Source organism: Chamaea fasciata, unplaced genomic scaffold (genome assembly GCF_029207755.1).
Source record: "Chamaea fasciata isolate MVZ Bird 193981 ecotype frontalis unplaced genomic scaffold, bChaFas1.0.hap1 SCAF_3, whole genome shotgun sequence".
Classification (NCBI taxonomy): domain Eukaryota; kingdom Metazoa; phylum Chordata; class Aves; order Passeriformes; family Sylviidae; genus Chamaea; species Chamaea fasciata.
Genome location: NW_027094088.1, coordinates 27,266,606 through 27,282,122, shown reverse-complemented (window position 1 = coordinate 27,282,122; position 15,517 = coordinate 27,266,606). Strand labels below are relative to the sequence as shown.

Genomic DNA, 15,517 nt, shown 5'->3' with positions numbered 1-15,517 from the left:
CTCAAAGTTAAAAATAGTTGTGCTTTTTATATGATAATGTTTTCCTTTCACGCAATTTTTACTCTTTCAGTTGCAGATGGTAGCTTACTTTTTTTCTACTTTTCCAGTTAGAAGGAATGAATTGGGTAAACAAGTCAAGATCTGTAGATGGAAGTGCTGCATTATCAGGGCTGTAGATCACATCTGCTTTCAGAGATTGGTAAAAGCCTTCATGCCTGAACACCTTGCCCAAAAAAATACATCTGTTCCTTGCAGCTACCAAAGTAGCACACTGCTGTACTGCAGACAACAGTCCCTTTTTCACCTCAGGCATCTTTTTTGCTTTAGCACTGTATATTATGAGGGCAGAAAGTTCACTGAAAGACTTAAATTTAAAATAGGTAAATAAGCCACTGTACGTGAAATTTCTGCTCAAACATCACTACCCAAGTAAAAACACTTATTACCCAGGTAGAATTAAAAGTACTAAGTGGAAAAGAAAGGAAATGTCAGCTCCAAAAATAGGCTGGAAATGGTAGAAAATTAAGAACCCTTATGTTCTAACAACCTGTAGGAACACCTTCCATTCAGGTCACTAAGATGCATCCTCTTCCTTTATGGCAACCAGGATTTCTTCAGATGCAGTGAGTCCTTGTGTATGCAAGTCTCCTGCAACATCTTTTATATAACAGTCCTCAATTACTGAAATGAGCAATTCAGAAAATAATGAACTTAAATCATTTACAATTCCTCCAAAATATAGATCTTTCAGCTATATAGAGTGTTTAAAAAAATAGGGGGAAAAATAGCCAAAAGGACATTTTTATTGGCTTTTCAAAACCAAAAGAAACACAAATACTCATCACTACAATACAGTGAGGCTCCAGGTGAGCCCAGAATCTCTGTAGGCTAATCACAACATTAAAATAAAGTGGGTAGGGGCAGGAACGCCTTAAAAATCTCCATCTTAACTGGAGTTGTTCAGAAGTATCCATCTCATGGAATTCAAGGGAGGAAACAACACAGCCAAAAAAGGCAGTAACTCACTACATGGAGGACAGGAAGACAACACTGGCCAGAGCTGGGACATGCTCCCTAGAGGGGCCCACTAGATGAGCAGCTTGGGCAAGCAGACAAACACACAGCAGACAGGCCAGCTTGTCTGCTTTGTTTCTACCAGAACTTTTAATGGAAAGGACACTAACCCACAGAACATTTCTCTTGTCAGATTCCTTGGACCAGAAATGGTCAAAAACTTAGGAAGGCGCCAGGGTGGAGGAAAAGACATATGAGAAGGAAAAGGCAGCTAAAGAGAAAATGATTTAGTCAAGACCAAAGTAGGCTGACACTCTCCATTCCCAACTGTTCAAATAGTTTATTTTCCAATTTGGATCATAATACTAAATAAAAGATAAGCATTGCAAAATAAGCACGAAGCATTTAGATCTCAATGGTAGTGGAAGTTGAATATTTTTATGTCAGCTGCCTGTCATCCCATACTTGATAGTGTTCCAAGGGTGCTGCAAATTTGCTATGAAATTATCTTTTCATTTCCCAGTGACATAGTCTGATGTCCATGCTGTCTTTCACATAACACTTTTCTTCTGTGCTGATCCCAGCTGTCCATTGAGCAGGATACAGATGCTTTGGACAATATAATAAATCTGGTTTTTCCACAATTTGTTTTTGCTCCAAATATTTCCAGCATGACAAAAATAGGAGAAAGAGGGAAGAATAAAAAGAGCTATAAATTAAAAACAACCAAAAAACTCTAGAGGTCATAAAGTAGCATCAACATAAAGATCACCATCTCAGAATTTAATTTAGGGATAAGAGAAAATATTAGGAATTCAGAATTTTTATCTAAGTTTTCCAGCACACTAACTGGAAATTTAGTTACACCTTGATCTGTCAGTACAAAGGCCCTCTCTCCTTTCCCATACAGTACAGGCATATTAATTAATTACTCAAGAACATGAATTTTCTTTAAGGCTTTACTTAAGCATTATGCCAAGCAGCTCAGCCAAAATGGCAAAGCCACGATTAAAGAGAACTGTAAGTCTTTCTGTTGAAGAAAAACAACAGAGTATTTTCAGACAACAGAGGAAAGACACAAGACAGCAAAGCTTAAAGCCAAGCTGTGAACCAAGCCTCTGAACCTCAGAACTCCACATGCAACAGGCAATACAAAACAGACATGAAACAAATCACTGAAAGCTTGAGCAAGTAGAAAGTTAACCTCATGAACTATAAATGATGTTTACATTAGCTTTGTTCTCCCAATATTACAGCCTTCAAGCTCCCTCAGTAGTACGTGTAGCACCAGCTGAAAGCTTGGTTTGTTACTAAGTGCCTGGCTCTGAAGAATATAGTGTTTATTAGTACAAATAGTCTCATTGATGAAGATCTCCTCTGTGCAGCTGTAACGCCTTCTTCACCAGTCATCAATTACACAGGAACTGAGAACACTTTCAGACAAATACAGACCTTCAACCTTGACTCAATATAAAAAGCAATTTTTCCTCTGCTGTTTTCTGTAGCTATTACAGATACTTTCAAGGCACCCATCATATTAGTATTCAAACACATAGACTTGGTGAATTAAGTGCACACAGAAGAAAGCACTATCACTCCTTCCCCATAACAGGTATTTGGAAGGGGTCATCTTACCAAATGGATTATCTCCACACACACTTCTAATAGCAAAAGTGACAACAGCTCTTAGTTCCTATGCAGAATGTAAGGCAATACTGTAATCCATTTCCCAATTCCCTAATAATTGATATGTTAAACCACAGGAATGTTACTCACCTCACTCAGTCTCACTAAAATGAAGAGAGCAAGATATTAAGTCTGCAACTGTAAATCTTTCCACGCACGATAGTAAAAGAAAAAAAGGAAACACTTTCCCAAGGCCCAAATCTGACCATTTCTCATCACCAGCTACAAGATGTTCCATAGACTTGATGAAGGGCTACAAAGACACTTAACACAAATCTTGAGACACCTCTGCCTCTTTTCTCACCTGACTATTCCATTCTCTAGTTCCAGAAGAAAGCTAGAACTAGACTAGCTCTAGCACCTCTCCCTTAATTGCCCAGTCTAACCATGACTACTACAGCAACAAGATGGACAGCTTGCTCCCCACATTCTCCCCCTCCCATGTAAAGAAGTTTGAGTCCTACCTCCAAAGAGGACTCCAACTACTTTCTGCAGCTGAAAGCACAAACTTCCCACCCATCCTGACACAGGAATTAATTTTCTGTTGAAAAACATTGTATTCTGACTGGGTTTTCAAAGACTTTTCTGACAATACACCATACACACCCCTCAAGACAAAACAAACAAGCAAACCCCCACACCAACATCCCTCTCTAGCATCCTTCTAGGAAGAGGAAGAACATCCTGAAAGATCACACAGTAAAGGTCCAAAGACAAGACTGCTGTTCACATTTGAAAAGTCTGTGACACCCTTTTGCAAAAACCAAGCAGAAGTCAAAGCTGCACTAACACAGGGCTTCTTTTACAGAAAATTAACAGTCTAGTAATATAAGACCTTCCTCCAGAATTAATATGTAGGCGAAGAAATTAATCCATGTACTCATTTGCCTATTTCCTTACTCAATGTTTAATTGCTGCCATGATCTTGTAAAGGTCTATTTGAGTCCAACCCAAGGTGATTTTAAGTCTACTGGACAGAGACTTATTAGACCTTTTCACCTCAGAAAAAAGCTCAGATTGTTGAAATACCACAGTAAATTTAGTTTATGGCTAATTAACATGGACGAATGGTGGCAGAGGGCAAAAGAAGGCAGGAGCAAGGAATAAGACAAAAGCTTCATTCAATCATTACAGGATGTCCCACCATTAATTTAGTATAAGCAGCAAGTAGGAAAACAGATCAGGAAATAGAGATCTCTGACAGCTCAGTGACCCACTGGCATTGATGTCACCTTACACAAATAACTAAGTGGCCCTGCTTCAGCAAGAAGGTTGAACCAGATTATCTCCAGAGGTTCCTTCCAACCTCAGCCATTCTGTGGTTCCAATGTCATTTAGGTATCAAAACAAGTAAGAAATCAAGAAATGCACTTTCCAACTCCAGCTTTGTATCCTGCAATTTAAAACCATCTCTACTATTGCAAGACCATTAAGTTAAGAGTTCAAACTATTAAGCTAACATTCCTTTACCATTACATCTTATTAGTAATAAAATCAGTTTTATTTCACAAAGCTTTAATAGCCTCATTCATTACCACCAGGTGCCTTAATCCCCAAAGAGCAATGCACAAAGACAGAGCATACTGAATAGTTATAGAACAATTATTCTACGTTTTTTTTCTAGTACAAGTTTCTCATCTAACTAACTATAGTTAATTAAAAGAAAAAATTGCTGCCCTTCGGAAGCCCACAGGAGCAAAGCTGCATGCTACTGAATGCAGGTTTTTCAAGTTTCCTATTTCAGCTTTTATTCAATTCAACTAATAAACAGGACTGCCAAGATCTAGGCTCAAAGCACATCTATCACAACAATAAATGTGTTGGAATTTCATTTTCTGAAATACTGTTTAAACAGGATGTTTCTGACTACCTTTATTTCTGAAAGCCCTCCATGCCACCTGTGATGCTCTGTATTTCATTTAGAGAGGTCATACATATTAAGGATTTAGGGCTTTTTGAAAGAAGACCACTACAAACACATCTTAATTTATTTGCTGTGCAATTTATAACAGTGTCACTGTAAACAGCACATAATAGCATCCTGTCTTTTTTTTTCTTCCAGAGTGTACTCTGCCTGCAGTGTTGCTGAGTTTAAAAGGAATGGGATCTTTTTGTTATTCTTAGAGTGATGCATTTCAAATGGTACTTGATGAATTTGTCTTCATTAAAAAATGGTAATGAAAAGGGCAGTATATTAGATAGCATCACAGCATCTGACAAAAGCAAAGACCAACTGGTATTTCAAACAATTTAGACCAAATACTACATTTCATTTTCCCATCCCAAGGGATAAAAACTAAAAGCTTAATTCATTCTGCATAACAAGCTTTGAACAGCAGAACAATTTTTATTTGGGAGGAATAGGACTGAAAGAGGAAGATGGAGATTGACCTAAGTGATTATCACTGATCTAGTGATACAGAGCTGTATATCTTATTTGCAACCCATCCACAGCTCTACCAATATCTTTTCAGAGGAGACTCAGGAAGAAGTGTAAGTGCTTTACACAGTCTGGCTGCTTCCATAACACAGCAGCACCTCCAAAGAGGTATAGGAGACAAGCTGTTACCCTCCTAGATATTGGTGTTCCCCTCACACTTCATCCTTCTCACTCAATTTCACATTACTGAAGCAGAAGGAAAAATTCAAGCACTGATGCTTATATTCTCATTCTCTCTGAAAGGCAAAAAATGTGGATATCTATGTACAGACCTCTTCAGCTCCGTGATCAGTCTGTAGAGAAGTCACAGCCAGCCATAACGGCAACATGTTTCTGGACTTTGCAAACATGACAGGTACTCTGCCACCTATCCCAGCTCTCAAGGTGCTTCTCTGAGCCTGAACAACACAAAGATCACATAAGGATGAGGAAACTAATAATTTCATAAAGTTATTGAGCCCATTGAACAGAACATTCTGTAACCTATAAACCAAGCTTTTTGAGTTTCCTGGTTTTCCCCCTCCAATTAGTCAAAGTAAGACACCTGATACTTCTCAATGCTTCTGTACACCCAACCCTTTCTTGTGCAACAAAATGACTTACAGCAACTCTTCAGCAGCTTCAGTATAACACTCTGGACATGTCAGAGGAGAAACAAAGTTATCAATTTCCCTCCTGAAGAAGACCTATGAAGAGGCTACTGCATTGCCAGGAGCCTGTGCAGGTCAGGAAATGAATCTTGTGAAAGAGGACTGCAGATATCAGGCATATCAGTCTCTCCCAGAAGATTTGAAAGGTAACAAGAACTACCTTTTCACACCACAGCTTAGTAGTTATATTAAGCTTGTACTTCAGAATTTCTACCAGGCACCTGCAGAAGCAGCAAACTAGCAGAAGCAGGAAACACCCAAAGGGAGTAAGTCTTCTGCCACTACTTTACCTGCAATAGTTCAGAGACAGTCTCCTTTACAGGAGAGAGCAAAAACACCTGCTGGGTTGCTGATAACACACATGGCACACTGTGCCTAGGATTTATCATCCGCTCAAGGAAAAGCTAGGAAATAGACTACTACCACAGGAGGATACTAGATAGAAGTCAAGAGAAAGTTATTCCAATGTCTCCAACCCTTCCCCATCACTGGGCTCCAGAGGTGAACTGCAACACAAAACACAGTATTAAGACGCATCCACCAAGGCTGCTCCTAACAAGAACATCAAATGTTTTCCTTATGCTTTGTGCATATATGACCTCAAACATAACATGTGAATTAAAAAAAAAGTGTCCCCATCTAACTGAGCCCAAACCCTCTGTCCTTTCTGCTCTCCCTTAAAAGCTGACTATGTCATCTTCAAAAATATTAAAGACTTGGTGATAAGATCTTTGCAATTGCAGGGACATACCATACCTACAATCCTCCTAATGCCTTATACAGTTACAGCAAACTTCTAATTTTAAAAGAGATGTTCTAGAATACCTTAGAAGTACCGTTCTGTTTTAGAGTGATTTTCAATTTTGCTTTGGTTTGTTTGAAGGTGGTCACAAGTTTTGACACCCATCAAAGGTAATAAGGCAATCCTCTGATTTGTTTCCGTTATAAGGTTCTTAGAGAACTGTGGCCCCAGTGCTGCAGCTGAGAAGTCACCTCCTTGCCATCTGTCCTTTACATCCCCCAGTCACACCCCATGTTGTCATAAAGTCCAATTACACTCATTTTGTAAGGGCTTCTTTCAGATGTCGAGAAAGACTGACTTGCTAAAAGAGATGAGCATGAGCAAATTTTGACTCAGCCTGATTACATGAGAAATAAACTTTCTGAACCTCAGCTGCAAAAAAGTTGAGCTGCAACTGAACAACTGGAATATGCTTCAAGCAAAAAAAAAAAAAAAATCAGTTTTCACAATAATACATAAGGATGAATATAGCATCCAGGAGATGTTGGTCACAACAAGAGCAGTGCTGATACCTACGGACCAGAATGGGAGTAGGAATATTAACAAAAGAAAGAATACAATAGCTGTTTCTTACAATATATGAAAGTTTACTGTTAGCAGAATTCAGAGGAAAAGGAAGATCAATGCTAGATATCATGAAAAAAAATGGTTTCAAGGCTGGTTTTAAGAGGTGCTATCCAGCCCTTTCATTGGAATGACTCTTGTACATCTCTTGAGTGCTTGGCAGACATCGGGGTAAAGCTTGACATCCATTCCTCAACTTCCTTCAGCATATGCACCCTGCTCACAGGTAGCTGGACCACCTTTCAAAGCACCAGAGAAATATCCACCCTAAGCAGAGCCAGAGCAGCTGGAAGGGCTCTTCTAGTGTGCTCTGGTGTTAGAGGCCAGTTCCATATGCTTCTGCTCTGCACCAGAGACACAACCAATGCAAAAGTCCCACCATTCTTCCCATTTAGAGAAGGATTTATAGGACAGCACTCCACTCCCTCAGGCTGCTCACACAAGTGTTCTGGTTTACCTGTTGGCAGGTCTTTCAGTGTGATTTGGCTTCCAGACTGATGTACTGAGCAGCACCAGAACGCCAGATGTCAGAGGAGTTACCAAAGCATCCTACTCAGAAATAAAAGTCTTAAAAAGAGCATGACTTCAAAGATTGTACCATGCAGATGTATCCATATACACATCCCACAGCCCCTCCCTTTTTGTCCAAAATTCATTATATCTAAAAAAGAAACTGCTTCATGGGGAGAGGGGGCAGCTGGGGAGGTGGGGGAGAAGGAGAGAAGCAGTGTAGTTTTACAGAAGGGACAGGGAAAAGTGAGCCTGAACAACAGTAAGAGGTGAACAGATATGCCCCAATTACAACAAAATTTAGATGACAAGCTAACTCATGCTCACTTGTTCTTAAAGAACCAGAGAAGCAGACGGTAGTGGAAAGAGGCAGAACACCAAAAGAGTCACAAGCTTCTACGTTGTGCTCAAGGGATTCAGTTTCACACATGCAGAAAGGTTCTTACATAAAGGTCCCAACTCTTCAGCTGCTTCCAAGGCACAAAGAGAAAGCAAGTTCCTTTTCCTGAACTTGTCCTGCAGAGCCGCAAGAGAGCATATAGGTAAAACAGTATCTAACAATAATAGAATGCAAATTTCAAAAATTGTCCTGAAATTATCAGAGAAGTCACTGGGAGAGTGCCAGGGCACGTGCACAAGTGGGACAAGGCAAGAACAGAATGGGTGAATGCAGATGAGCTCAATGAACAAAGGAGCACAAGACAAAAATATGTTAATTTTAAAAGCCAGCATAAAACAATTGAGGAAAAAGATGGCAAGAAAGTGAACTAACAATGAAATGCAATCAATTGTAAGAAAAATTGCAGTCAATACCAGACTACACTAAGAGAAGCAATCTATTAACAATCAATTATGGTGAAACAGCAATAAAACGTAGTCAGTAAAACGACCAGCTGAAGGAAATATTCTTTTTCACATGTCTAAACTACAATTTCCTCTACACAGTTACCATATTTTTGATTGTTCATTCAATTAAATGAACAATTAAGCCTCTGTTTTCTCTATACAATAACTGCAGTATTTACAAGACTGGTAAGAAACCATATTTGACCTTGAGGCAGGGGCTGCTCACAAGGTTTCATGTAAACCTTTAGGAAAGAGCTGTTCATGTTATCACGGCCACACTGAAGCAACTTGTATAGACTCATTCATGTACATCAGGGGCAGTGGCAGTTGTTTGTTTCCTTGGGAAGACAAGACCATAAAGGTTAAGGGGAGGACAACTGGTAGAAACCTGATCAGGCTCTCCTCCACAAAGATGTGCCACGCTGTATCCCTGGAACACTGTCTTTAAAACTTACTGAAGTCCCTATAAAACTGCAGGGAAATTCCCTTTACATGGATCTGTATCCCTGGCAGTAAGAGCAAACTCATCTACATTCCTTCAGCAGTGGAAGCAGTGGGCTTTTCATATTCATGCTTACAAAACACAGATCATGATGCTGCTGCAACCGTTTCTGGATATTGTCCTCCTACCTGTGAAGATCAACATGTATTTCCTAAGCTCCTCCACGTTCACACCAAGGCAAAGGATCACTGGAATGCAGCAATCATAGCCCAGTATGGTTGAAATTCATAAATACCAGTTTCCAACACTGAACAAAACGAGACATCAAAGAACAGTATTCAACCACCACCACCTAATTTTTTTCACCCTTCATAAGTTCAAATTTGCTGCATATGACTATGACATTTGAAGGGGTTGCTTTCTATTTGACAAGCTAGAGATCCCTAAATACAGCTTACCCTATCCCTCTTCTAATGGGAAACATTGGATGCAAGCAATAAACTCAGTCTTTTTTCAGTAGCAAGGTTAGGAAGTTTTATTTAATGAAATGAGTTCCTGCCTGATGTTTTAATTCAGGCTCACAAGAAAACAACATTGTAGAGCTTAAATAAAAGGTCTCTTATCTACTTGGCTGACAAATTTTTTTTTTTTCAGAACAGAGACATACCTGCTATTGTGTACACTTACTTTTGTAAAGACACAGACTAATAGAACTGACGTACTGCACAAGAAAACTTGAGCAGGCACCCTTGGTGGCAGCACATAAACTGGTTTATCACAGAAACGCAAAAGCTGTTCATGAAGGAAGAGGGTAACAGCTTTCATTTCCCTACAGCACTGCAGAAGGAAACAATCCGTTTAGAAAAGGACTGTTTCCAAGTTAAAAACTAGTGAAGGCCCTGTGATTTCAGAAATAACAGCTCCTCCTGGTGTGTCCTCTCAAGTAACTGGCAATCAATCAATGCGGGAAATTAAAACCCTATTTATACAGGCTCACAGAAACAGGATATGATACAATACCTTGAAAAATCTGACAGAAGGCAGACAACTGTTAATGTTCTGTGTATCAGGCTCAGTTTCACTGAACTTTATCTCAGCTATAAAGCAACAAATCTCAGAATGCAGGAGGTTTAGTTTTGCAAAGCTCTGTCACTTCCATCTCACTTTGAGAATACAAGTTCTTCTCACAATGGAGAGCTGCATGTGTCATAGTATCTCTCCTTACATGCTCAGCTGTATCTGTCTACACTTTTCCTCAAATACTTCTGTCCAAACTCTCAGATTGTCTCCTACTTTTGGGGAGCGGGGAAATGGTGGTGGTGCAGTCACAGCTACAGAATTTAGAGCTGTTTCACTAACTTAAACTTTCCTGGAATAGATATCAGAGCTTTTAAACAATGCCAAGGGCCAAGTCATCGTTCTGTTGTGTGAAATACTGCCCTTTCCTTTGGCCCTTGGAGATCACAGAATCATGGAATAGCCTGGGTTGGAAGAGGCTTTAAAGACCACCTAGTTCCAACCCCTCTGCCATGGGCAGGGACACCGTCCCCTAGACCAGGCTGCTCAAAGTTCCATCCAGCTTGACCACAAGCACTGACAGGGATGGGGCATCCAAAACTTCCCTGGGTCTGTACCAGTGCCTCAATACCCTCACAGTAAAGAATTTCTTCCTGTCATCTAATCCAAAACTAGCCTCTTTCAGTTTGAAGCTATTCATCCTCGTCCTGTCACTACATGCCCTCGTCCTAGGCTCCTTAAGCCTGAAATGAGGTGTGTAATCCCCAACCCCCCTCAATTATAGTTGTGTTTGGGATATTGTAACAAGTATCTTTTTTAATTTGTATAATCAGATTTGCTGTTAGGCCATCTGGCTTTATAGCACACCCAAGTCACTAGCTTTACAAAGTTTCCCCAAAAATAGTTTTTTCTAAACAAAACAAACAAAAACCCCCAGATTATTTTATGAATATAAAAAGGCTTTAGTCACTTGGGATAGCAATTCAATCCACATCTAATTATATAATACAATCATCTAATTTAAGTATTAAACCATAATAATATAGTCATGAACTTAAATAGCCTACAAATATTAAGCTTTTAATAACCTGGCCACATTCCTGGGAAAGCAGCCCATTACCTAGAAGCCAGCCAAGTATCGTTGAATAATAACTACAGCAAGATGGCCCAGTGTCAGATCTTGTCCACCCTTTCCTCCACTGCTCTCTATACTTCTGCCAGTATGCGCTGCTGACGCTGGTCTAGGATATTTTGATTTTCAGAGTGCGGGCAACAACAACAAGACCAAACAACAGCTTTTGGGAGCAGAAAATGGAGAAAAGGAGTAACTCAGAACCTCCAACCAACCTATTAACGGAGAGATTTTTACCCAGGTGAAGATCCAGCTAACCAAGATCCAGTCCAACTCACCACCCTCACTTCTGCAAGGAGTCGCCAGTTTACAGGTACACTTCTCCTTTTTATTTTTCAGACAAGCTCTATCTACAGTCATTTTCCCACCCTAATGACTTCTAAAGAACAGATAGGACAGCGTCCTACAGGACTGTCTATAAGACAGTGGTAGTCAGGAACCCCAGTTCAGTCTTTTCAGCATTAGGCCATGTAACAGAAGACAAGAAGTCAAAATAGGTATGGTCCCACAAGCCTGGGCTGGGGCATGCCAACACTTTGGGAACCTCCATGTCCTCAAGGGCGGAGCACAGCAGACTAACAAGGCATTTAAAGTCACCCCTCACACTGCATCTTTTCCTCAAAGCTTATCAGGATTCAAAACTAGGCCTCCTGGAGAAAAATATCCAATCCTATACACCCATGGTTAAAGAAGCAGATGCTGCCTGCAGAACTAGAAAGCAGCCAGGGCAGGCTTTGGAAGGGTGAGCAAGTAGTAGTAACTAACTATATGTGCCCCAAACACCTGCAACCTAACAAAGTCACACTGTTTATCGGGAGAACAGCTGGCTACTGTACCTAAACAAGCCTCAGTAACACAATAGTAACTAAGAGCACCAGTAACATACACACACCCACACTCAGTGTTGATATTTACATGAGCGCTTTTCTATTCCCATACCAGAGCACATCAGAAATAGGAGGTGAGGAGAGCAACGTATCTGTAGCCTTTCCACTGAATTAATCTGTTTCTACTTCTACCCAAACCACCTCCGTCATTCCCATTTAGCCTCAGAAACCAAAACAGGGGTAGTATGAAGAACAGGACCCCCCAAATCAGAGCTGTGGCACAGCTCTTTTTTGCTCTTTACTGACATTTAAACTACTTCTTCGAGATTATCTTATCAAACCTTTGAGCAAAGGTACTACACAGAAAAGCAGGATTTGAAATCAAAGAGAGGGCTGGACAGCAGTGAACCAGTGGACAGCTGCCTGTCAGCTGTCTCAGCAGCAGGGCATCACTGCTCAAGGCCAAACAGGGAAAGGACACAAGCTTATCATCAGTAATAAGATTCTGCAATGCAGCTGTGTGCTACTAACTCTTGGTCATTTTACTAACCTCAATTCTGTAAGGAAGATCTAGACCTAGGAAAAACCCATCACCCTGCATTTCAGATGATGGCATGAAAGCGGCCCCACCTCAGATAAAAACTCCAGACTAAAATTTTCCTTCTTTCTATGTACATTCTCAGCTTTCTCTTCTTCCTCTTCCCTTCCTCACTTGTTTGAGGAGGTGATGGGAGAGAGAGAAAATCAAAGTAAAACATTAGTCAGAGCACCAATACATTTCTTCTTCCCTCAACTCTATCACATCATTCTGCCTTCCTCTCACACGTCTTTCACAGACTTTATTATCCACTATTGCTCGTGCAGTGCTATTTTCAGTTTCCTTTAAATATCACTGTTACCACTATTCTAAACGGAACCTGAGAAAAGAATTCAGAAAGCCAGTCTCATACTCTTGCACACTTATGAGTGAGCAGAGTACTTCGTTCAGTTTCTCAGCGCACAACAAGCAAAATCACTGCTCTAGAGAAGTTGTCAGATAAGACCCTCTAGTGTCAAAAAAGGCTAAAGAAGTCCTTGTTTTACTGCATGATTTTAGTTACAGCGTTGAGGCCATGGAAGCCTCTTTCTTCTCACCTGCTCCTAGGTCTCCATCCAGGTGAAGAAGGCCCCTTAGCTCAGAAATATACTTCACTTTGATTCTCTACTATTGGCAGCTCCAATATTAGTTTGTTCTGTGGTCAAAGTTCAAGTAGCTCAGGGATTTAGCCTGTCAAATACCTCCACAGATGAAAGCTCCCCAGCCTCTCCGGGCCCTTGTTTCAGTGTTTGATCATCTTAACAATCAAGCGATTTTCCTAAGTGGAATTTTCCCTAGGGCAAATTGTGCAAGTTGCACCTTTAAGGGCCTGAGGTAGACAGCAAGTAAAACAAACCCACCAAGAAAACCCAACCTGTTAGACAACCCTACAGGCTTAGCACCAGTCTGGTATTAAACAGATCCTCCTAGTACTATACTGCAGGAATCTGTAACCCCCGAAGCTTTCAGCAGCTGAAAAGAAACCGGACAGTGTACTTGGTCCATCATCAGATACGCTGTCCTTTCCTTGACCTCTGCAGCCCACAACACCAGCTCTGAGCCTGCCCTTCGTCTCCCTACAGCAGTAGCCTCCTCATGTCACCCCAACGCTGCAGCCTCCATTCCTCCCGATCAGTCTCTCTTGCCTCTCTGTCCCCAGTTCAACAAACATCAGTCAGCCTTCTCTGTCCATCATCCCTTCCCCGGCCCTTTCCCCCATCGCCTCCTCTTGCTCTTTTCACAGATTATACTTTGCTTTCCCACCCTCACGCGGTCTCACAGCCGACCCTACAATCCCCCGCCAGGACGCTGCTCCGGTTTTCCCACGGCACTACGTTTGTTTGCCATTACAGACACGCGTGTTATTTCCTGTGGGTGCCGGGGGGAGCATTACCTCGAGGGCAATGCCCTCGCAGTAGCAACAGCTCCGCTCCTTTCCCCCGCTCCGTTCGCCCTAAGCCCACGCCCGCCCGCCGAGACCCCCGGCGGGGTCGCCCGCCTCGGACGCGGGACCCGCGCACGGAGAATTCCCCGCGCTCCAGCCCCGCCGTCCCGGCGGCCGCCGCTTGTGCTGCAAGTGCTGGCGGGGGCGCCCAAAAAAGTGACGGGTTTAGAACTTCTGACTTCTCTTCAAGGCGCGCCCGGAGCCGCGGCTCCGGCAGCGCCGCAGCGGAGGGAGCGCAGCCCCCACGGGATCCCCCGAGGGCGCCGGGCCGGGGCAGCCCCGCGGGGGCCCGGCGCAGGCACTCACCCGCCTCACCGGCAGCGACCTTCCCGCGGCCGCCAGCAGCAGCACAGCCAAGCCGAGCGGCGAGGAGGGCATGTCCGGGGGCGGCCCCCCATGCGCGGGGGCCCGGCGAGGCTCCGGCTGCCGCTCCCCGCGGAGGTTCCGCGGCGGGCACAGCTGAGGAATAGAAGGCGCGTCGAAGGCTCTGGCTGCCGCTTTTGTAGCGGCGGCGGAGGCGGGGAGGGGCCGGCCCAGGTACAGCCTGGCCCGGCCCGGCCCCGCCCGGCAGGGATGAGAAGCCGTCGCGGGTGGCGGTCGCTCCGCGGGCGAACGCGCGGGTGTTGGGAGGTGGCAGCGCCGAGGGTTGTGTCGGGGAGGGAGAGGGAAGGGAAAAAGTAGAGGCAGCGCCTCTGCCATCCCGTCCCCCATCTTTTCCACTTCTTATTTTCTTTTATTTTACTCTGAATCTGTTCAGGCTTGGGCATTTTGGTGACCTTCATGTTGTTCGTGACGTCCAGGTTTTATTAGGTTTAATAATAGTGAATGCAATTATCTATTTATAACCTGAATTTGCAGAGCTGCACGCAGAGCAGATCAGAGCTTGGTTTCTAAGTTGAAGACGGGGCATAGGTCAGTCCCAGCAGTAGTATGATGTGTAAATCTGGAGGATTTAGTATACTAATTTTCCTAGTAAAAGAAGTCTCTGAATCTGCTTTGTGCTAGATTCATATTACTGTTCTTATTTATTCACTTTGCACTGATGGGTAGAACTAAAGCACCTGTATTTGGTGACATTCTACCAAAGAATCTGGAAGAAAGCCATCAGAGGTAGAAGGGAAGCTCAAAATTGAACCAGGAAGTAGGGAAAATATTTCACATTGGTCAGTTAGATGCAGCTAGAATATAAACAAGTTAATAGCTTAAATATTAATCATGCGTATGAATTTCAAATACAACACAGCATTGGTCTGATGCTTTGGAAACATAACTAGTTAAAGCATCGATGCTGTGAGGTCATGAAATCATGAAATTTCTCAGAGTTGAATTGCCAGGGCAGTGCTTACATCTCAACAGCTAACTCCAGACAGAAAGAATCTGCCATGGTGGTTTGGTTGCCTAAAAGGCTGAAAAGATATTTCCTTCAAAATTCTAAAATGAGAGAAAATAAAGATTTTTTTAAAAAAATTACTATCTTCAGGCCAGGCAACAGAAAGCTTCAGATAAAGAGAAAGAAACCTCTTCCACCTGGATAGCACCACCAGACGTAGCATGGTGCACCTATCT

At 42.4% G+C, this 15,517-nt stretch overlaps 1 protein-coding gene across 1 annotated transcript in view; it reads right to left on the bottom strand.

Moving 5' to 3' along the window:
• The window catches only part of GLP1R (glucagon like peptide 1 receptor), a gene marked incomplete at its 5' end in the record, with an annotated part of 83,254 nt that extends 68,500 nt beyond the window's left edge, over nt 1–14,754 (bottom strand). The window contains 4 exon segments of the mRNA XM_066180275.1: nt 14,258–14,344; nt 14,346–14,567; nt 14,570–14,658; nt 14,661–14,754. Of these exon segments, the coding sequence (XP_066036372.1) occupies nt 14,258–14,344; nt 14,346–14,567; nt 14,570–14,658; nt 14,661–14,754 (492 nt within the window).
• Between the last annotated feature and the right edge of the window lie 763 nt (nt 14,755–15,517).